The 24954-nt window shown below is 39.3% G+C and overlaps 1 protein-coding gene across 1 annotated transcript in view; it reads left to right on the top strand.

Moving 5' to 3' along the window:
• clca4.2.L (chloride channel accessory 4 gene 2 L homeolog) overlaps positions 1–23348 on the top strand; it is a 36606-nt gene extending 13258 nt beyond the window's left edge. Inside the window, exons 7-14 of the mRNA XM_041590548.1 lie at positions 4637–4861; positions 5911–6091; positions 6787–6902; positions 10483–10704; positions 11634–11904; positions 19559–19723; positions 20118–20348; positions 22864–23348. Of these exons, the coding sequence (XP_041446482.1) occupies positions 4637–4861; positions 5911–6091; positions 6787–6902; positions 10483–10704; positions 11634–11904; positions 19559–19723; positions 20118–20348; positions 22864–23255 (1803 nt within the window). The 3' untranslated portion in view covers positions 23256–23348. The remainder of the gene's footprint in view (positions 1–4636; positions 4862–5910; positions 6092–6786; positions 6903–10482; positions 10705–11633; positions 11905–19558; positions 19724–20117; positions 20349–22863) is intronic.
• Positions 23349–24954: the final 1606 nt, after the last annotated feature.

The following is a 24954-nucleotide window of genomic DNA, read 5'->3' as shown; positions in this document are numbered from 1 at the left end:
AATTAAGGAATATCCACCCGAGCATTAAATCAAATATTAGCAAAAATACTTATATATACACATAATTCAATCAAAGAATATCCCAGGCATAATGCTGTCAATTGATCTAAAAAAAAGCATTTGACTCAATTTCGTGGTCATACCTGCACTACATTTTAAAGAAATAGGGCTTTAAGCAAAGGTTTTGGCACGTTATCAAAGCCCTATACAATAAGGTTTAAAGATTGGACAAGACGATCACAAATTATGTCTATTTGCAGACGACATCCTTATGTTAATAACACAGCCACTCACCATCTTACCCAATCTCCTTTATATATTCAGCACCTTTGCAGAATTTTCAGGACTCAAGATTAACTATGACAAAACCAACACTCTGCCAATCAACCTTCCATCCCAATAGTTAAACTCCTTAAAGGAGAAGGAAACCCTTTTGCAAAAAACTCCTCCTCCTCCCCCCAGGCTAACTACCCTCCCCTCTGGGGAAATGCCCCATACGCCATACTAACCCCTCGGCGCAGATTCTTCCAGCGGAGTTCCACGCATCCATCTTCCACATCCTCTGTAAGCTGACTAGGAGATCAGTATTTCTGCGCATGCGCAGTTGGAGCAGTTTGCCGGTTTGCAACAACTGCTCATGCACAGGAATTACACGGAAATTTCCGATCTCTCAGTCAGCTTACCGAGGAGTCAGAAGATGAATGTGTGGAACTCCGCTGGAAGATTCTGCGACGAGTGGTAAGTCTGGAGTATGGGGCATTTTCCTGGGGGGTGGTAGTTAGCCTAGGGGGAGGAAGGAGGGGGGTCTACCTGGGTTGGAGGGTACGTGTTTTTTTGCAAAAGGGTTTCCTTCTCCTTTAAACTCAACTTCGTCTTTCAATGGCAACTCTAACATCTCAAATACCTAGGACTTAAAATAACTTCACAGCTACATGATCTCTACAAAACCAACTACCCCCCCCCCCCCCCTCTGGAAAGTAACTAAAGAACGTTAGAGACATGGTCCAATTATGAAATATAGTGGATCGGCCGTATCCATGAATTTAGAATGACTATTCTACCCGAGATCCTCTACTATTTTAGGGCCCTTCCAATCCCAGTACCCAGATCAGATATAGCAAATTTACAAAGATAAATCATGAGGTTTATATGGAAAGCCAACCCCTCTAGAGTCTCCAAAGCCACCATGACAGTATCAAGACCAAGGGGAGGCCTAGGAGTAACAGACTTTGCTAAATACCTGCAAGCTGCCCAACACAATTATACCATTGCTCTCTGCCCACCCACCACCAAAATGGGTAACCATGGAAGATTCATTAATATAACCTGTTAAACTAGCTGCAGTCCCATGGATACCATATGTAATGAGACCTGATAATTTGACCCCAATGATGGAACAATCCCTGAATATTTGGGACAACATAAAACATAAAACAAAATTGATATCTCAACATTTACCCGCTGCCCCCATCTCAGGTAACCCAGATTTTCAACCAAGTTTACAGGGGAAGGCTTTCAGATTGTGGGAATCTAAAGGCTTTACAATGTTGAAACATTTTTATGGTCTAACAGGCCCGATACAATGGGACCGGATCAAACAGCTTCACTCTCCTCTGCCCGAGGAAATGTTTAGATATCTTCAGATAAAACAATATCTGACATCCAAACACAGGGAAAAGAGTACACCCACCTCAGCATATCTAGAAACAATATGTATTTCCTACCCATATTCGAGGGAGGTACTATCCCAGCTATATCAAATACTGTTAGAAGTGTACTCCCATCAACCTTGCCATATGTTCTAGCTTGGGAAAAGGATCTCGGAGGGCCTCTGGATGAGTGAGAATGGGTGAAAATATGGGACCTTACAGCACACAGTTCAATCAACACCACCGTACTTGAAGCAGGATACAAGGTCCTGTTATGGTGGTTACATAAAATGAATATCCATTATGAACCCTACTATTTCAGCAGTTGCAGACATGAGGGCACGGTATATCATATATGGTGGCAATGTCCGAAGGTACAACAAACTTGGGCCAGGGTCTATGAATTAACTTACTTAAATCACCAGCCAAAGCATTACTAGGATGCAAAATCCAAAATATAAATAAACACACAAGAATACTCATAACTCAGATTTTCACGGCGGCTAAATTGACAATTGCCAAATCCTGGAAATCGTCGCTATTACCAATACAACTATTGAAAAACAAAATTAACTGGATTCTAGTCAACGAAAAATTGACTAGCAAACAAGAACGGTTTAAAAAAATATGGGACCCATGGGTACGTTAGACTATACAGACTCCTCCCCATCTGGTACAACCCTTGCCCTCCTCTCTAGTTATAAAGGGTAATTAAATATTAAAAATATAGGGAGACAAATGGTAACCAAAATGGGAAAATTACTTTTCCCCGTTTAGAAAACCCGGCAGAGTGAAGAAAAGTAGGAGGCACCGCAGGCACCGTATTATTTTGTATTGTATTGTTCATTTTATATTGTTTATATTTTGTACTTAACATGCACAGACAGACGTGATAATAGTCCTAATGGTAACTGCCAGTCTTACAAATCCTGGACATCCTCAAATGAAAGAAATCCAGGAATTTACCACCGGAATCTTTATTGTTGTTTCCATTTGCCAATACATAGGACAATACTATGTTGAATATTATTATCCACAATCAGGATTTTTTTTAAAAAAAATCACGATTTTTTTGTGATTTTTACATTCAGAGTTTAGTAAATAACCCCCTTAGTAGCAGTCTTTCTTTGCTTCAACCTTGTATGAAGTTCTTTTTATGTGTATATTTTTCAGAATTTATTAAACCCTGAGGATGGAAAAGTCAGAATCAGAAAATCCGGCATCTCAGACCTGTTGAGGTTGCATAGAAGTCAATGGGAGAAGTCCCAATAATTTTTTGATGTGCGTTGGGTTTCATGCAATACCGGGTTGAAAATTACGGAAAAAATCGTAAAAATCGGATGAAAAAATCCCCACAAATCTTGAAAAATTGGATTTTTTTTCTAGCAAAGCAAATTTTCGGGAAAATGTAATAATAAATAAGCGTTAAAAACCCGAGTGGATTAGATCGGAGTTTGTAGCAGAAAATATTGAGATAAATTCGGATTTTGATAAATAACCCCCCAAGTCTGCACTATATGCTTGAAAGTTTATTGTTTCTATAATAAGTCCGGCTGAGCGAGGTCAAACCATTGAATACATTGTTACCTTTAATGACCTCTGCCAATCTTTCAGCCTTAGCTGTCTTTCCTTGCTTCAGTTTTGAGAGCAGTTTCTTTCTGTTTATGGCATTTGTAATACAGTTGAACCAACTTTTCTTATGGTCAAGATATGTACAAATTTTAGCATGGCTAAATCTCAACAACAGCTGGTGCATGTGGGGCATTTGTGAGAAGGGGTTCACCTGGAACTGTACATAATAAGACAGGCTGGCTCTTGGTCACGGCTCTCTCCTGCCAGATAGTAAAACCCACCTTAGCCAACAGTTAAATAAACTTCATCTCTGTACCGAAGGCAGCAGACAGATAGACTGTTCTATGTACCACATATTCCAGGAACTACCGAATGACCGCCTGGCATGTGTGTTGCTTGTCTGGCCTTGCAGGTAACTAACATTATCAATCAGGACCTACATATATGACATTTGCTGATTACTTAGAATCCTTGTCTGCATGTGGACATCTAACGGGTATTCTATGCATTTAATGGAGGAATAAATGTAAGAACACCGGGGGATTAGTTGTATGTTACAAATCTCTGCTGCGAGGGACTAATCTCCTCTAAATGCCTACCAAATTTGCTCCAAGTTTTCTCACGAGGCTACATTGGCTGACTTTGGAAAGCTGTAGCGATGCATATGTTTTACCACCGGCAATTCACTTTAGCGCCAGCAGGAAAGCATTTGAGAGATTAGTCGTGTGCAGAAAAGGTGATTTGTCGTGGGTAACTTACTTCGTTGTCTACCATTGTCCGTAAATGCATACTGTCTGTTTGCTTCAGAGATATAAATATAGTTTATATAAATAATCTGTTGTGTTCCCAGAGGGATAGTCATTCAATCTGAAATAGTTCGCATACTGTGTTTACAAAGCAAATAAAAGATAAGCTGTAAAATACAATGGTTTAACTACTTAACAAGGGAGATAAATAGGGATCAAACATCAATCCTTGCTTTCTACCAAACTATAAAATAATAAAAGTAGCAAATAGGACATTTGTTGCAATAAATATTTAATTTGTTGGAGCTGGATTAACAGCTACAATCCTTAAATGTAAAAAGAAAAATAATAATGTTGTGGTGTCAGTGGTCATTTAATAGTGTACTTATTAAAACTATTAATAATAGTTTATTTAATAGTCAAAGTAGGGCAAAACATATTTGTAAAAAACTTTTACAGCTTGGCACATAAGTGTTCATGTTCAGCTGCAATAATAAGAGAATAGTTTATTAAATACAGTACATAACATGGATCTGGGAGTAGTTATGTGCAATGTCATTAATTCAAAATAAACTTCTCCAAGCTACACAAATGCATTTTAAAGTCAATTTTTATTAGTGTTACAGAAAGCCATGATGCTAAATCTTTATTTTAATCATCAAATTGCAGAATAATCGTATTGGACGGCAACTACAGGCGACAGAGCTCTTTGTTCTTCAGATGATTGAAAATGGTGCTCATCTTGGGATTGTCAAGTTCTCAAGTTCTGCAACTGTCGTTTCACCTCTAGTGAAAATTGATTCACAACTGAAGCGGGAACAACTAAAGTCTCTCCTTCCCAAAACTGCTGGTGGAGGAACACATATCTGTGATGGAATTCGGGCTGGTATTGAGGTGAGTACAAATCCTAGTATTTCAGGTTCTAATACAGTAGACAAAAGACACAACAATATGAGCATCACCTGAAACCTTTCAATCTTCTTCTTTTATGTATGCTCACTTTATCTGTTCTCTGTTCTACAGCAGTTTAGTTTGGAATTGTATCAGATATTTTTATTTTTTAATCAAAGGAGGAATAGTTAACAGCTTGAATAAAAAGATAGACTTTAAAAAAATAATATAAAATAAATCACAGTTATCTGTGGTCACTATGGTAACTAAATATAACAACATATTTAATGTGTAAATCTCTATATAAATCTAAATACAAAAAATATCATCAGTAAAATAAAAACACAAAAAGTAAGAAATTCAAGTAATACATAGATACTTATTTAAGTTGTTTTTGCAACATAATAAAAGATAATTAGGTGATTTTGCCTTTGAATGATTGTACAGAGCAATGGGGAGGGGGGGGACAGTCCCCTATCCCAAACCCCTCACCAATAAGACCCCATTTCCTTAATCCACTGGAGAAGGCTGTTGGGTATACTGGGGAAACCACAAATGATTTGATTCTTTATTCAGCATTACATCCTTTCAATGCATGCAAGGGCAGCCATTGGAATTAGAAGAAAGGAATTTTAATTTTAAGATGTGAAAAGGCTTTTTTCCACTAAGGGTTGTGAAGCTGTGGAATTGTCTCCTAGAAGAGTTTGTACAGGCGGATATGTTAGCTAGCTTCACAAGAGGGTTGGATGTCTAGAAAGCAGGGATAGCAGATCAGTAGGTTTTGCTTTGAGAAAGACGTTGAACTCCCTTGCTATATTACTATATTATGTCCTTTCCCTGCAGTGCAGACAACAAACTACTGTATCTATGTACATTTTCCCCTAATTATTACAGTAACTATTGATTTTTTCCTACTTAATTTCACAGTTTATAGGATTATATTTATGCTCTAAACCAGATCTTAAAAATGTTTCCTGAGCCCAGTTTGTTAACCTATTGTTGCTAATCATAACATTTGCATAATTATTATTAAATACTAATCCCATACACAGGTGAACAAAAAATTTGATGGATCGTCATATGGTACTGAGATTGTATTACTGGCAGCTGGCGAAGATAACTTTGACACGTCGCTGTGCTTTAAGGATATAACTGATAGTGGAGCAATTATTCATGTCATCGCTCTGGGACCAAATGCAGCCAAGGCACTGGAAGTGATTGCGAAAATTACAGGTGATGTTGAAATGTGTAAAAAAAAAAAGTTTCAAATATTTTTAATTAGAGATTATTTAAATATAATATATAGATATAGTTAGCAGAAAAAGGACAACTTGTTCTTTGCAGAAATATTGATTTATGAGTAGCAGAGTATCAAAGTAGATAATTGCTGACAAAGTAGCTGAATAAATCATGGATAAGTCACATACTCTTCTTGTATTCAGTAATAAAGCTTTTATTCTCCTACCCATTTGGCAATGTTTCTGTCATGTGTTTTAAAAACGTTTGCCATGAAGTAAATGACTGGAACAGAATCGGACATGGCCGGTGGGACACCAGGAAAAACCGAGTTGGGCTGTTTTAACCCTGCATGCTAGAAATGTTATGAAAATAAAAACCACAACTTACCCTTTGCGATGGATGCAAATTCTCTCATGGCTTCAATGTCTAGAATAGAATTTTGGGGGAAATGCTGTATTGTATGTATAAAAAAAAAAAGTCAAAATTGCACTTTGCACTACTGGTGGAAAAGTTGCTTCCATGGGAATCACCACAGTACTATATGGAAATAGGATATCAGAAAATACATAATACTTTTAAGAATGTAGTAATTGGAATATTAAACAGGGAATATTTTATTGATAGTATCTCTTTAAGAAAATATAAAAAGGAATTTGAGTTATGTGAATATTGTTTTCATTCTTTCACAGGAGGATTAAGCTTTAATGCACTAGATAGAATTGAAGCAAATGAGTTAATAGATGCATTCAGTGTCATCAGTGGCATTTATTCTAGAAATGAAGAAATCATTCAGCAGGCTATTCAGGTGATATTTAATATTCATACAAAACCAGATTTCTCCCTTTCTTTTGCCCAGGCATCTATGAAATGCAAATGGAGCAGACCTTACTAAAAAATGTAAAGCTGTAAAGTTGTTTATTTTAACTGTAACTACATTCCCCTACAATGATTACAAAATTGTTCTGAATCAGAATTGTTGTCTGAGAACAACTCTGTTTTTGTGTCTTTGCAGCTTTAAAGTGATGGTTTACTTTTAAGTTAACCTTCAGTATGTGAATAGATAATTCTATGCAACTTTTCAATTGGCATGTGTTTTTTTTTGTTAATAGTTTTTAAATTATTTGCCTTCTTCCTCTGACTCTTTTTAGATTTCAAATGGGGGTCACTGACCCCATCTCAAAAAATGCTCTGTAATGCTACACATTTATAGTTATTGCTACTTTTTATTACTCATCTTTCTATTCAAGCCTGCTCCTATTCAAATTCTAGTCTCTTATTCAAATCAATGCATGGTTGCTAGGATATTTGGACCAGTGACTAGGGATGGGTGATTTTTTTAGCCTTGTTTCGGCGAAAAAACTGACGCCCATAGACTTGTATGGCAGCATGCGATTAAAAAAAACAATTTCGCTGCGCGACAAAATTTTTTTGACGCCCATAGACTTTAATGGGCGTCTGTGACATTTCGCCGGCAGCAAATTTTTGGCGAAATTAAACGGGTCAAATTCGCCCACCCCTACCAGTGACTGGATGTCTAACATAATAACCAGAACACTACTTCCTGCTTTGCAGCTCTCTTTGTTTCCACTGATTAGTTAAAGGCAGTAGCCAATCAGAGACTTGAGGGGGGGCACATGGGCCATAACTGTTGCTTTTGAATCTGACCTGTATGCTGAGGATCAATTGCAAACGCACTGAACAGTTATGTCCCCTTCGCTGACTAACTCAGAGTTATAGAGCTGAAAATCAGGAAGTTTGGTTCTGGCTACTATATTAGACATCCAGTCACTCCAGCCTTTATACATTTATAGATTTTTGGCTAACTAACTATATTAGAAATATTTTTTATTTTGCATAGGCTATTTATTTATCCTGTTTTTATTTTCACACTGAACTGTTCCTTTAATAGACTAACATACCTCATACAGAGCTGTCAACCTCCATATTTTTTCGGGAGGTGTCAGATTTTGCTCTCTGTACCCTGGTCTCTTGTTACTCTTACACATTCCCCCTATTTCTTACAATTTTCCATGATTTGTAGGCAAAAGTCTGAAGGTGACTGCGGCCGGGGTCTTGAGGGGGATTTGCAGCAGATTTGGGGCTCAGGGGCCATGAGACAACAGCCCTGCTGGGCCCTGGGCCCCCCCCATCCAACCCTGTACGCATTCCCTCAAACATTTCAGTGACATCAGTGGGAGCAATGTGGGCAAGGGCAGAGTGGTTTCTGTGACTTCAGGAGAGGTTCTTTTGCATGTGTGTGATGTCACTTTCCACTACGGCACTTCCACTTATTTCACAGACTAAAAAGTTGCAGCTCTGTACCTACAGTGATTGGAGTCTGTTAGAGCTATTCGATTAGATATATGTAGATTGTTATTCAAAATATGCAGAAAAACAAGTCATAAATTAAATACAAACAATCAAGAAACAATCTGGAGATCAGAACTTGAAGATTTTAAAAGTCACCTCCCTACTGAGCGCTTCATCGTGGTGTAGAATTGTGTTGACTGCAATCAAACAGGTATACAGAGATTCATTTAATACAACAAAGTGCAGCAAAAATGACACATTTGCATCCATGAAAAATACAAAGACACTAACATCAATACATGCTCCTCTATTCTTGCAGCAAATTGCTGGCTGTGAACCCTTTGTTGTATAATGGTATATTTAGAGAGAGAAAGGCACTCATACATTTCCATGCACCATTATAGGGCAAGTGACAGACAGCTCGTAGGCCTCTGCCAAGCATTGCAAAATTAATGCCGGCATTTCCCATACCAACAGGACTTGTATAATCAGCAAGGCATTTTCACTATGTGGTATCTGTAGTGTTTAGTAACAGCCCTTCTAAGGACATGTTTATTATGCCCTGTTTATGTGTATTGCTATGCAGCACTGCTGACACTAGAGGGCACCCTCTACAGCAGTCCAGGGAGTATCCTAGAGTATCCTGGGATTCTATTGTTATGACACTTTCGATGTGGAGCCGGCTAGGCAGTTCTGCAGCCTGTTGAATACTACAACCAAAGCCTTCTGTGTGTGGGGGGGGGGTCAAGATTCTACAGTATCCATGGTGACATGTACTGCACATCTTAATTTGAGAGAATTTGTCAAATATATAATCATACTGACATGGAAATGCACGTAAAAAACTGTCTACAAAAACTGCTACCTACAAAGGCAATGTTCACATTTAGGACTGATGTTTAACTAGTTGTATGTCAGGTTTGGTTAAATGAATGTAAAAAAGTCAATGGGTTCTTAGCAACTCTCATTTACTTACATTAAGATGAACTTCACTCCTTGGCCCAGTGCAGCAGCAGCAACCATTTACTTTTCCTTGTATGAAATCTGGTCACCTCCAAAACTTTGTACTTCTTTTCTAAATAAACGCAGTTGGAGTTTTTTGCACCTAAAATAGCACGAGGGCTATCATTTCTCTATATATCATATTTGCATCTCAGTTAGGTGAGCCATGTGATTTGGGACACAAGCCAGCTAATAACCTCTATTATAAAGTATAGTTACCACCAACAGTAATTAAATTTGCTCTGTTTTAAATAAAGTGGAAGGAATACAATACAGGGGGCAGACATGCAAAGGAGGCCTGGTATTAGCACCTGCTTTGAGGAAGTGTTACTTGCAGCGTTCCTTTTGCTATTTGCACCTTACCCAATGAATCACTATTATTTCCCAAAAAATTACCCCATTTACACACACACACTGACACAACAATAACTGCTCTTGGTCTCTTGCTAATGATGCAAGACCATGTTGCACTGGGAAGTAGTTATGTCATCTCCACAAAATTGCGGAACTTTAAACTAGAATTGGACAGTAACAGAACTACTCTTTTAGCTGCCTTTTTCATAGCTATTGGGTTTCATCTTCCCCTAAAGATCACTCAAGGACTTTTTGGTGGTTCTCTTATAAACATCTGAATTGATTTTCTAAAGGTGGGCACTCCTGTGTAGTAAGACCTCAACATCAAAGCAGTAAGATCTGGGGCGAAGACCAGTCTATTAGATGCTGGATAATAGTTATAGAATCCACTTGCTCCTCTGGAATGATTTTTCAACAAACTTACTTTTATCAACTATTGCAGTCTCAGCAGTTTCTGCATCACTGATTGGAACTTTTTATAAATTTCAATCTTTTGCTTAGCTGTCCAATTAATGTCACGATCTGCCATGTGAAGGACTAATGAACTTATGGTAGAAAACTGTTGCCTAGTCTGTCTGAGTCACAGAAGGAATTGATTATTCAGTGTTTTCTGATTATATACAGTAGTTCTGATGAATGGAGCCATAGGAAACCAATGCAGCAGAGATAGTTAATGCAGTAAAAAGTTACCCACCAAATAAATGTTGTTTTCTTTACAGATGGAAAGCACTGGTTCTATTGTTAAACCAAATGGATGTTTTGTGGGAGCAGTTTTTATTGACAACTTAGTGGGTACTGAAACATTCTTTTTAGTCACTTGGGAAAGTGCACTACCTGATCTCAATATAGAGGACCCAAAGAGAAAACAGTACTATACAGCTGACTTCACCACTGACACAACTGCCAGATCATCTAGACTTGGAATCCCAGGAGCAGCAGAGGTAATATAGCCGTATCTTTTTTGCTCAAATCAGTTTGTGTATAAATTGATGGTTCTGTGCACTTAGATTTGCCCTCATACTTTGCTAAACTTTACTAAAGGGACATTCATCTTTAGGTTACCTTTTTAATATGTAGTAACTGTTCAGTTGGTCTTAATTTTTTTTAACACTAATAGAATTATTTCCCTTCCTCTGCCTCTTTTTATAGCATTTAGATAGGGGTCAGTGACCCAGGCAGCCAAAAACGGACTGCTCTGTGTCTGTGGTTCTAAAATATTATTATCATTACTATTTGTTAATACTTTCCTTTTCATTCAAGGCCACTCCAGTCTCTCCATCCTCCAGTCTCTCATTCAAACCACTGTTCGGTTGCTAGGGAAGATTAGACCCTAGCAACCAGAAAGTCTGCCTGCCATCCTCAATTTCAACCCATTTTAAGGCTGGTTTCACTCTCGATTCTGCACACATACACAAGACTGTGCTCTCAAAGAGGGGAGGATAGAAGAGAAGAAGGGTGCTTGCAAGGGGTGCTTGCAATGGGCACCCCCACCCTACCCAACTCTAGGCCCGGCACTGCTAAAGGTTAATTTAAAGGTGAACTACCCCTTTGAAGAAGGAGTGTAGAGGTGCTATATTGACTCAATGTTCCTTGGTTAATGTACTGCATTCAGTTTTATAGCTATATACTATAAAAATATAAATCATCCTCTGTGCCATATCTGTCTGTTATGCACGTTGTGTCTTTTGTATCTTCTATATGACTGTGTCTACTGTGTATTTAATTTAATCTGCTGAACTCATTTATCACCACTGGTCAAATTAGCTTCTGGGCACTAACTCATAGAACCAATCAGTGATTGGCTTTTAGCTAGCGGCAGGTAGAAACACAGCAGCAATGTAACCCTCTCCTCTTTTATTTTATTCACCAGATTGGCCCTTGGTTTTACAAACTTTGCAATAAATATACATCAAACCAAGCCATAACTATCACAGTGACATCAAAACCAGCAAATGTAGATATTCCTCCACTAACGGTCAGTGCTCACATGAATCAAGACACAAACAATTATCCACATCCAATGGTTGTCTACGCTTCAGTAAGTCAAGGTCTCCTGCCAGTGATAGGAGCAAAAGTAACAGCTGCTGTTCAGCCACCCAGTGGAACTCCTGTGATATTAGATCTTCTGGATAATGGAGCAGGTAATTTAACTGCATTTCATTTGATGGTATCGCACTAGATGATCCCATGCTCTGTGTGAAGAGCAGATAAAATGTAAGATTGTAAGAATGAATAATTAACAAATATGCCATTTGCAAACTAGAATAAATACATGAAAGTAGAACTAAATGTTGCTTGCTTACAGTCAGCATGTAAAGTAGCTAAGTGCATCTGCCAAACTCACTACGTCTGGTCCTGTCCTCCTCTGGATGGTAATATCTGACATATATTCAAAGAGGCACCAGGCAAGTTTATCAGCTGGGGATTATGGGTGGTGAGGGCACCATGGGTGGAGACTTTATAAATCCACTCTACCAACTGATAAATAGCATTGTATATTTACTGTATATATCGATACATTTACGCATGACTGTGGGGAGGCAGTCACTTGTATGTCATAAAACATTACCATTGCAGCAGATTTAGATAATATTAGCAATAAAACACCAGACAGTTTTCCCTTTTAATGGATGGAGGCAGGTCAGCCACAGCTTTTATTGAAACCATTGTCAAAAACCGATAACCCATCATTGCCATGTTATACCACACATAGGGGCATGTAAAGAGAACCCTATTGACCAGACCCAAATAGCAAGGACCAAAAACAATTACCCACCAATGAGGAGCTCCTGGAAGCCTACATGGAACTCCAACCCGCACCCAAACGTAGGAGGGCTTCACCTATGCCATCCTGCAACCCTGAAAGGAAGATATAGAGCCCGATATCATTAAGGTGAACCCTGTCCGGACACATAAGATCCTGTGAAATACCTTCCAACTGCTTATGACAAACCACAACCCCTCCCCTGTCCCTCACAAAATGAGAAACCTCTAGTATTCTTTAGTCTTTCAATAGCCATATGATTTCTGGCCCCACACCACTGGAGTCTCGGTAATATCTCTGACCACACCAGAACTGCCTCTGAAAAGAAATCCATGCATCTACCAAAATCTGATTTTTTTTTGAGAGGTTCAGACAGATAAACTCAGGCCAAAACGTTTCCAACCGCATGAATTACCAAAATGACGGGAGAAGAGGTAAAACTGCCAATCGGCATCACTTCAGGAAGAACCTGCAACCACCGGAGACCTCCAAAACCTATATTGATTTCTCGGTGTCTGATTGCCACTCTCTGCTCTCCCCAACGAATACATTAATGTCAGACCAGCCAACCTGCAACAGAAGCAGGCCCTGGAAAAGGGGGGGGGTACTTAGTGAGTAAGTCAGTGACTAACATATGGCTCAAAACAGGTAGATTTCCAAAGGCCTATCTGCCTTACCTTCTCATCCTCTAAACCTCTAGCTTCTGTCGCTGCCCCAATTTGAAATGAATGCATGCCAATGTCTGCCCCGTTAAAACCAAGCTTTCTTAAGCTGAGGTGGACTAACTCACTTATGCGCAAAAACGTGAAAAAAGCTAAGCTGAAAGCAATTTTAAATAATGAAGCCTAGTAAGGGGATTTACAGATTTTTGGCAAAATGAACAAGAACTTTGTAAGGAGCTTAAAATAAACTGGCATTCTGTCCTCCTTTCTAATATATCCTTTGTGCTAACCCTTCAGGGCTGTGTTCATGGCCACCATCAGGGGGGCACAGGGGGTACAACTGTGCCGGGACCGGGCCATGAAGGGGGACCCGGCTCTGCTGCAGTTTTCAAATTAGCCAGGCCCCCCTTACATGATGCACAGCGGAACTTCGGAAGTCCAGATAAGAGCCAAAGCCCAGAAGCTGCGAAAAAGCCGTACAAACATCCGAAGCCACGAAAGGAGCCGAAGCTGAAGACCTGAAGCCGTGAAAAGACCCGAAGCCACAAAAGGAGCTGAAGACCCAAAGCCAAGAAAAGAACCAAATCTGAAGACCTGAAGCCGTGAAAAGCCCTGAACAGGCCCGGATTTGTGGCGAGGCCACAAAGGTCCGGACAGAGGGCGGCAACATTTTAGGGACGGCATGCCGCCCAGCCACATCCTTGGAGCACTGGGGAGACTCAAAGTTCCCCAGTCCTCCGATGCTTTCCAGAGCGTGAGAAGGAGAGTTTGTGTGCAGTACCTGCTCTGCTTTAGGACCATGCGGTGGTGGGACATGCATGTGTGACCGCCTGGCGCCGGGGCCATGCTGCGGGGGGCGTGCGCAACCATGCGGCCTCAGGGCGCCACGCTACTGAATCCGGCCCTGGCCCCGAAGCCATGAAAGGAGCCTAAACTGCAGACCTGAAGCCGCGAAAAGACCCGAAGCCATGAAAGGAGCTGAAGAAACTGAAGAAGAACCTAAAGTAAGTTCCACTGAACACCAATGTTAATTTTATGTAACCCCTAGCCACCAATGTTGTTTTTAAAATATTCTATGGGGCCCCTGACCACCACTGTTTCTTTTTAACTTTTACGGGGGCCCTGACCACCAATGTTTTTTTAAAAACTTTTATGGGGGGCCCTGGCGCCAATGTTTTTTTCTAACTTGTAAGGGGGCCTTGACCACCAATGTTTTTTTCAAAAACTTTTATGGGGGACCCTGGCCGCCAATATTTTTTTAAACACTTTTATGGGGGGCCTGACATCAATGAGTTTTTTTTAACTTATAGAGGGTCCCTGCCCATCACTGATGTCTGTATGGACTTTCTACTGTGCAGAAAAAGAATTAGCAGTTTCTGGGTAATTTTTTGGTTTATAAACCTCTACACAGCCTTGAATTAGGGAACAAAAGTGAGTGAATATTAATTACAACCGAATTGTGTATTAATTTTGACTTTCTACTGTGGTATGGGTGGGTTCTTGGTTGGGGCTTGGGGTCCGGGCTGGATTAGGCGGGCACCAGGGGGCCCGGAAAATTTTGCTGTACGGGGCCCTGTGATTTCTAATGGCGGCCCTGCCTGTGTTACTGCAAACCTTGTGGACAACGCTTATATTTTCAGTCCAGAAACATATCTTGTTATTTGCCATTGTTTCACCCCAATTCTCAACTTCAGCAACAATGGGGAACATTTCCAGTAATGTCAAGTTTTTGCATAACCCCAATTCCCCCCCAGAATTCTGGCCAGGTCCCCACACACCATTGATTCCCCATTATAGTGCCAAAACCAATGGAGCCGACCGCATCCATGTAAAGTGGCAGCTCAGAGTTGGAAACTTCCGAACTTCTGCAATAGGACCGGCCTTTGTAAACCTTTAGATCCTCTCTTAACTGTCTTGTGATTCTAATAAAGTGGTGAGGGGACTTCATGCCCTTTGCAGCCAGTGACAACCTGCGTCAAAAAAAACCCATCCCATTGGCATGATTCAGCAAGCGGAAACCAATAGACCCATTAAGGACTGGATCTGTTTCAGTGTGACCTTATTGGCACTCCTGACCTGATCCACAACACAGAGAAGCCTCTGCAATTTTTCAGCTGGAAGTTGGAATTCGATTGCTACAGTGTCAATCTCAATGCCAAGGAAAGTGGACCACAAATCTTTTTGGCGAAAAGCACATAGTAATTGTAAACAGACAGGCTGTTTGAATGGCCAACAAACAAAAAATCATCTGTATTGTGTAGTGGAGTGACAGCCTCGATCACTGCACATCACCAATTCCAGAAACTAAATAACTTAAGTAATAACAAGAGATTGAACAACCCATGGAGAGGCACATCTCATAATAATAATTGCCCTGAAAGGAACAACCCAGCAAATGATGACAGTCTTCGTGTACTGGGAGGAAGCAAAAAGTAGACTCAATGTCTGCCTTGGCAAGAAAGGACCCCTACCTACCTGCCTGCCTAAGGCAATGACCCTTTCAAAAGAGGCATATGAGACTGAGGCATCTTCCTGCTGATAGCATCATTGACAGACTCACCTTTGGGGTAGGAAAGATGGTGTATAAGGTGGAACTTCCCTGGTTCCTTCTTAGGGACCACACCCAGAAGGGAGACTCTCAAGTTTGGGAATGGTGTGAAAGCAAAGGGGCTCATCATCCTACCCAATTCCACCTCCTTTTGTCATTTTTCAGCTAACACCTGTTCTGTTCTCAACAGACTTTAGATTGCCAAAGAACATGGCATTGAATTTTATCTTGAAAGGAATTAAGAAACTGAACAAAAAAAACGTACCTAAGAAGGACGGCCTCCTGCTTCATGGTCGCCATTATGGGAGACCATAATCCTGCACAGCACTCCAGGTGCACTCCGTTGCAAGATAAGTAGCATTATCGAATCGACTTCCTTTTTATACCAACCCTTCCTTAGTGCCCTTAAAGAGGACCTGTCACCTTGAGACATCATTAATATAAATATTTTCCCTCCTTAGGTTAACCCTTTAGTCAGCTGTTTTTGTCTATATCTGAAATGTATTAGAAAATATCCTACATGTATAAAGGGTTTCATAGGCGCTGCCATCTTGAAACAGGACCCCTCTGTTTTCTTGGTGTGGGCTGTGCCAAACTGCCAATGCTTAGCCATAGAGTATGCTTATGCTCGGTGATAAGATAGGCTCTGCACCACTCATGTCACACCAGGACTTGATATTCTGTTTGGATTGTTTGAAACACCTTCTGTATTAGTACATTGTGTGGGCTACTATTAAAAATCTAAATAAACTAGGAAATTTCCGAAACGCTAAAAACTACTAAGAATGTGCAGTCCTTTGGGGCTCAATTATAAACAAAGTGTACAAAATAAAAAATAGCAATCTTTAAAATCTTTGTGTAAAAGTATAAATGTAATGTAAGAGTATGTAAGTGTCTAAAAACTTGCACTTACTGTTTCTTGGAGCAGGAACTTGGCCCTGCAACATGACAGCCCCCCAGCCTCATTGCCCAGGGGGCTGTTATTCCTCCCCACTCTCTGCGGAGGCGGCAGAAGCCACCGATGCAGAGAGAACAGCTCGGCTGCTGAAGAACATACAGAACATCAGAGCATATGCCTGCCAGTGGGCAAAGGGTTAAATAATTTTTTTTTTTTTTTTTTTTTTTTTATATTAAGTAGATATTGATATTCTGAGACAATTTGCAATTGGTTTTCATTATTTATTATTGTGTTTTTTTTACCTTTTTATTTAGCAGCTTTCCAGTTTGCAATTTCAGCAATCTGGTTGCTAAGGTGCAATTGACCCTAGCAACTATGCACTGATTTAAACAAGAGACTGGAACATGGCTAGGAGAGCATCTGAATATAAAGATGAACAGTAGCAATAACAATAAATTTGTAGCCATACAGAGCATTTGATTTTTAGATGGGGTCAGTGATATACCTAGCCCTGTGTGCTATCAGTCTTAGCTGCTGTAGGTGTGTGGCTCTTGTGGGGAAGAGTGGCATACAATATGAATGAATCTGTGTGAATCTTTGTGTAATATAACACAAACAGATAAAAACACTGCTGGGATTTAGGGTTAAATACAAAAATACAGCCACCAGGAGGGAGTGTGTGAATGGTAAATTAACCTATTGTCAAGATTACAGTAAATTAACATACTTAGTAATTTTACATAAAAAACAGAAAGCAGCAGCTCTATGGTTAAACTTTACTCCTGGTCTGTAATGCGGCAAACAAACGTAGCTCCTTATGTGAAACCTGACACCCCTCCCTCCTCCGTGCTGATAAACATACCGGTGTCCGTGCTTCCCTGCTGTTTGCTGTTCTTGCTATGGCTGACTCCTAAACTACGATAAAATTCACACATGGGGGTCCGTTTACTAAAGTGCGTTAAAAATATTCGCACAATATATAGACAGAATTTTCGCCAAATATGTTATCGCCAGTTTACTAACCTGCGGTAAATATAAATTTGCGAATTTTCTTGCGCAAGAATAATTGTTCGCCAGTTATCGCATTTGCTGAAAATAACGCTACGTACACATTAACGCATGGTTTACTAAACAGCGAAATGTGCTAAAGACAAAATTAACGCCAGAATATTCGCAAACTTTTACCGCCACATATGAAGTGGCGTAAAAGTATTTTTTCCGCCAGAAAATTCTCAAGGGGCAGGAAATATCCCATAATAATGTTTTTTTTTACCCATCATTCTTTGCTGACAGGAGGGAGATCTGTAGCTATTGCTGACAGGATGTTTGGCTTCTGCTTCCATGTGGTGCAACAGCAGCAGTTTCAGCTCAGAGTCGTATTATTGGCAGCGGCATCACAGTCCAAGGATTCGTCAGCCTCTACACTTTTTGGTTTCATTGTGATTGGCTACATTAAACTGTGCATTTCTATGAAGCAAAGAGATTGACTGGTATCATTTCCTATGATTCTATTGGCAGAAGGGTTTATATGATGCATAAATGTTTGATTGGTGTTACTCTGGTGATGTTGTTGGATGGTATAATCATCAGTCAATAAAGTTTATAAGTTTTGAAGATGCATTTCTGGCCATAAATGTCACAGTAAAAATTGCCATAATAACCGCCATAAAACAAGACTATTTTATAGCATAAATATTCGCAAAAACGTAATTTTTCGCCAGAAAATTCGCAACTCGCTAAAATTACCGCTAACGTAAGCTGGTTCCTTAACGTAGTTACCGCAAGTGATCGCAATGACTTCTGAGCGCATCGCTGTTTAGTAAACTTAGTCGCTGCGAATATTCTGGCGTAAAAATATTCTCAGCGATAACATGCGGAAACTTAAAGTCAGATTTACCGCACTTTAGTAAACGGACCCCATGGAGTCCAGCAGCCCCCTGACAACTGCAGAAACTGGGGATATCGCAAGAGAAGTCTGCAGGGCTGATTCTACCCATGATGCTTTGCTCTCACGACTTTCAGTAAAGTCGGGCTTCAGTGAGGATCTTGTGGACATTTTCAAAAGTAGTTCGAAACTGGTTTTTAGTGAGATTTGATTGAATTAAATGTGTTATAAATGAGTTTTGTGGTTCTTTTTAATAGTCTTATTAACTTCCTAGTGTTAACACAATGGTGACAGGTTTCCTTTAACCAAACCATCCCCCCTATGTAGCCAGTCCCAGACTTCCCTCCGCTCCCAGCACCTCCCCACAGTCCTGGGCACCCTTCTCTGCTCAAGTGAGGTAGGTGTTTGTTTTTGCCAGGAGCGAATTAAGCTGTCTGTATGTTTTTAATTGTGAGATGAAAGAAAAATATGTACAGGAATCCAGACATAGGGAGAACATATATAAAATGTGATAATATTATTAATAACATTATTCATCCCTCTTGCTATGGTTATGGTTCTTTTGACAAACAGACAAAGAATCTCCACCAATGAAGTGTGTTTTAAATTTAATATATATTGAATAATACATCAAGAGGTTGTTACGGTATTGAATGATAACAATATATACAGTTTATATCATATCCTCATGAGTAAGTTTCTTTCATACAGAAATGAGTTATGACTGCTGTAGCAAACATACAGCCCAACTACCATTCACAGGAACATTTCATAGGTTTAATTTGAGTCTGTGTGTGACTTAGAATGTAAGCTATCTGGAAAACTGACTGTTATTAATTCTACCACCATACAAAATGTATAGAAAATAAATACGTATAAGGCTACAAACATACATGTACTCACTTAATAAACTTTTTTGTTTGTTGCAAAATCCCTGTGTTGCTGTATATGCCCATCAGAAATAATTTTCATAGGATATATAATTTGCTATGGTACCATAACTCTATTTAGCTTTATGTGAATTTTCCCTTTGGCTAGGTGCTGACATTGTAAAGAATGATGGTGTCTACTCAAGATACTTCAAAGATTACGATGGAAATGGAAGGTACAGCTTAAAAGTGCGCATTGCAAGCATCGAGAAAACAACCCGTCTGGCACTTCCAAGGAGCCGAGCCCTTTATATTCCAGGCTATTTAGAAAATGGTAATCATAGCTTTTTATCAAATCTGTCACTAAATATTGTTTTATGATTTATGTGTAAATAAAGTAAATTCTTAAATTCATTGGCAGTGATTCTGATAAAGCTTACTTTTTATTAAATTACCCCAGAACTAATTAACCCTTTGAAGGTAAACTGTTTTGTGACGAAGGGGAAACGAGGGATGTCAACAATAACCATGTTACAGTTACTGTATTGGGAGCTAGTGGCCTTCAAAAATAAACAGTTGACTGGTATACTTATAAACACAATTGTGGTGGATAGTAGTACTGGTTTTAAACTAAGGTCTGTGACCTTAATTGAGACTTATAGCAAAATAAAATAAATGCACAATGTATATTGCACTTTATACAATATCTAAAAATGATTCCTTTTTAGGTGAGGTCACTCTGTATCCTCCAAGGCCAGTAATTAATGAGGAGGACCTTAATCTGGGAGAATTCAGTAGAACAGCCTCCGGGGGATCTTTTGTAGTATCTGATGTACCTACAGGTCCTCTGCCAGACATATACAAACCTGAGAAAGTGACTGACTTGGAGGCAAACATTGAAGAAGACACAATAGTGCTGGCCTGGACAGCAACTGGGGATGACCTGGACCAGGGAACAGGTATGTGTATACATTGTTGTTAGGGTGCAGCCTTGATGGGTAAATAGATAATGCTTTTATAGTTATAGTAGCACCATTTTTCCAACAAGTAATTAAATTCTAAACCATTTAATTAGTTGGTCTTCAAAGCAGAGATATTACTTTTACAATTATTTTTACTATTATTGCATTTTGGACTGGCATATCCTGTTACTCTAAGAGAAAGCTAGCTTGTGCTTCTGAACACGGTACAATTTTGTAATATCAGCTCCATTATGTGTAGGAAACAACACATGTGGGAGTGAATGAGTGCCATTAGATAATATTTATTTATGTAAGAATAAAAAAATTGAAGATATGCCAAATGAGAGGATAAAACAAATGCATCTGACGAAGCCAGCTTGTGCATGTTCTTATTACCTATTCGTATTAATTCTTACAGTTCTTATTACCTATAGCAACCAATCAGCAGGAAACACCTATAACCCTAATTTGGTTACTGTCTCTTTAAATAGCAATTAACCCATGAAATGTACTGGGAACTGGGATTTACAGCGCAGTGCCTCCACCTAGGGAACACTGAGGAGCACACCTCAGGGGGGTTCAACTAGGAAAAATAAAACACACTGGGGCTCATTTATCAACACTGGGCAAATTTGCCCATGGGCAGTTACCTATAGCAACCAATCAGTGATCAGCTTTTTAAAGCCAGCTGCAAGAAGAACAATGATTGCAGCAATTTGATTGGTTTCCATGGGTTAATGCCCATGGGCAAATTTGCCCAGTGTTGATAAATGACCCCCACGGTTTGCTAATTAAACAGATATAAACTTTATATAAACAGTAGTTAAAGAACTCCGGCAATCTAATACACAATACACTCCTGCACTGGGGACACGTGGGACCTACCTAACTCACTATTAGGTACCTGACCTGACCTCCAACACAGTCTTTTTTATTATCAAAGTCCCAATTCTCTGGAAGGGGTTAATAACCACATAGTTCAGTTCAAATAAAATGTCCCTTCCCCAAAGCTCTTATACTCCAGGTAGCGCTACCTTTCCCAAAAGTACCCCTCCCTTTGGAACTTAGCAGCCGCTCCCATGTGGCAGGTAAATCCACAAGACCTGTGCTCAAATTGGGGCCCCATGTTTGTATCCTTGTCAGTATCCTCCCTTGGGTGGCTCGCTCACTGGGGACAGTCACACTGGAGATTACAGGCAGCTCTGCAGCAGGATCAATCTCACCAGTGGCACCTTTCTCCTCCTGAGTTTCTAGCAGCTTGGCAGGGAACAGGATGGGCTCTCTCTGTACTTCCAGAGTTGCAGCAGCTTCTCTACACTGGACAGTCTCACACAAACTCGTTCTGGCTGGATGTTTCAGCATATAACCCCTGTTAAACTCTGTTGGAGATCCTGTACAAATGGCTCCAAAGTCCAGCCCCCTCTCACTCCCGAAGATGCACTGGGGCCAATCGGATGGCTCTCCAGCCTGTAACTGGGCTGGATGATGTCACAGACAAAAAAACAGGAGAAGGATTTGTCTGATTCCCTACACACTCATCCACCTGTTTAAATTGGTTGCTATAGGCTACTGCATCTGGGCAAAATTGTACCTTTTATTACATAATAAATTACATAATATTTTCTTACTTTGAATCTATGTAATTAGGCATGTTTTTGTGAAAAAATAAATACATTTATATTTATATATAGAAATGCACATTTTCTGCATAAACCCAACTGAATGTGCTTGTGTCAAAAAGGGGATAATATTTTCCCTTTAATACTGTAACGGGATGAAGGGGGGGGGTTAAAGAACAACATGGCATCTATCAGACTGCATATATTGTAATAGGGGTGCTAGGCATATAACTCTTTTGCCTGCCAATCCCTTGTTTGGGCCCTTCAGTAATGGATGCAGCCAGCTGAGGTAACAAGAGATTATCATGTTCCATCTGTGATGAGTGCGGAAAGGGGGACAAGGAAGAAGAAGAAGCAGAAAAGATGTTTATGGTTCTGAAGGTCGTAGATCAAGGAAATGTCAAATCATTGTGGGCTACCACTATATTAGGCACCGCCCAGTGAATCGAATTCCAAAATTTTGTCCCATAATGGCTCTCTTTTTCTGAAAAAGAAAGCACAGAACAGCTGTAATTTCTTTTTCCTTTTAGAAAATCCAAGACTGGATCATTTTCACCCTAATGGCACAGGCTGACATATCTGTATTTCTTTGTAATTTTCTAGTGCATGGAGGGCAGCTTTCTGGTACAGCATTGTCCCGGATTAGATGCAAAGTGGAGCCTGCACTGAAAAACTACAGGCACAACTGATCAGTAGATGGGTACTAAGGGGTACAATTTTATACCCCTTAGGTATCCAGCACTTACAGCTTTTAACAGTAAACGTTGAAACAAATGAAAAAGTTTAATTATTTGGATCATTATAGTGTTGCGGTACCTGCAACTAGACTCATATTGGGCAATAATACCCCACAATCTTTGATTCTTATCTTTTATTAATCTTGGTTTTCTCAGTTTCAGATTATGATTTAAGAATGAGCGACAGCCCTGAAGAGCTCAGAAGAAATTTTGACAGTTGCACTTCAGTCAACATTTCCAGCTTTGTACCACAGGAAGCTGGTGCCCAAGAAAAATTCACATTTGTGCCAAAAGATATTGTAATAAACAATGGCACCATCCTTTATTTTGCTCTTGTTGCTCTTGATAAAGCCTCCCTGAAATCAGATCTGTCAAATATAGCACAAGCGGCTCTGCTTATTCCTTCAGATAGTTCTGGAAAGCTGGACATAACTATACTGGCAGCCATAATTTGTTCAGCAGTTATTATCATTTGTCTTATTATTAGTATTACTGTGTGTATTGTGAGCTGCACAAAGAAAAAAACAAATCCAGAATTGAGATTGTAAAACAAATGATTTTGTGTAGATTAAGGGGCAGATATATCAAGGGTTGAAGTGAAAATTAGAAATAAAAAAATTAGAATTCTGAGCTATTTTTTGTGTACTTTACTTGATTCGATTAAAATTTGAAAAAAATTTGAAAACTTGAAATTGCTGTTTTAGCCTATGAGGGACCTCCTAGAACTTACTTGGAGTCTATTGGTGGACTGTTTTATTCGAAATTCGACCCTTGATAAATCTGCCCCTTAGTGATTAAACATTTATGCATTATATTCTAATTTAATCATTGAACATCATGTAGTGAAATATAACATTATACTGTATAGCGAATAATGCTGTTTCCGTTGCTGATAGCAGGTGTAATTTTAAAATGAATATATTAACATCATTAATAAGCAAATCAGAATAAGCAAAGACTGTTTGATGCCAATTAGGTTTTAAGATCCAGGATGGCCTATATAATTCTGGTCATTATAATTCTCATATCCACAAAGTTTAGTTAACCCCACCACAACATTTGAATTTCACTTGTATTAGTATAAACCAATGTATTGGAAATGAAGCAATTACATGGGGAATCCTATATGAAGCTTCAGCATGGGTCAGGGGTGGGTGCCGCATTGGTAGTGCAGAAAGTACAACTGCATTCTCCCCACTAGAAGAGCCGAAATTCCTATTATCAGTTCACACCACTCAGTCTTAAACGTGTTTCCCTATATTTAAGGTTAAAGGGATTCTGCCATGATTTTTATGGTGTAGATTTATTTATAAAGTACACTGTTTATACTGTATATAATTCACTCTGCCATATAAAATTGTATTTCTGAATGAAAAGGTATATTTAATTAGCTGTAATATTGGTGTGTAGGCAGCCATCTCAATGCATTGTGCCTGATTATGTGCTTTGAGTAAGAGCCAGCACGTCACAATGGAACTGCCTTCTGATAAGCTATTGTTTCTCCTATCTGCTATTCTCATATGTACCAGGGAGCTGTTATCTTGCATGAGGGAGCTGGTTACCTTCCCATTGTTCAGTTATTAGGCTGCAGAAGGGAAAGGGTGGGGTGACATCGCTCCAATTTGCAGTGCTGCAGTGAAGAGTGACTGAAGTTTATCAGAGCAAAAGTCACATGACTGGGGGCACCTGGGAAACTGACATGTCTAGCCCCATGTCAAATTTCAAAATTAAATATAAAAACACTATTGAAAAATGAAATTCAGTGCAGAATTCTGCTGGAGCAGCACTATTAACTGATGCATTTTGGGAAAAAAAACATGTTTTCCTGTGACAGAATCCTTTTAAGGTGATAGAGGAGTTTTTAATGTCTTGTTATATTTCCTTCTTCTAATAATAATAGTTGAGCCCTTCTGGTTTTGTTCTCACAAAATCTTTTCTAGTATAACATAAATATGTTCTTACCCTTTTCCAATTGTCACTGCTACTGCCTGGTTAAGTGGAACTGTTGATACCAAAGAAAAGAATGAAGCCAGAGATATATATCAATAATATATTTTTTAAATTACATTTTGCATTGCAAACTAGAATTTGAGAAATAAAATGTGATTAGAGATTGCAATATGAATAATGGTTATCCAATGTTTTCTTTTTTCTTTTACACGTATATATTGGGTTATTTCAATCTTAGATTTATCTGGGGGGGGACACATAAAATTAGGCTGGTTTGGTTTAACTTGCAAGGGCCAT

The sequence above is a fragment of the Xenopus laevis genome, chromosome 4L (genome assembly GCF_017654675.1).
Source record: "Xenopus laevis strain J_2021 chromosome 4L, Xenopus_laevis_v10.1, whole genome shotgun sequence".
Taxonomy (NCBI): Eukaryota; Metazoa; Chordata; class Amphibia; order Anura; family Pipidae; genus Xenopus; species Xenopus laevis.
Note: the sequence above shows the minus strand (reverse complement) of the source record. Positions and strands in the feature narration are given on the sequence as shown.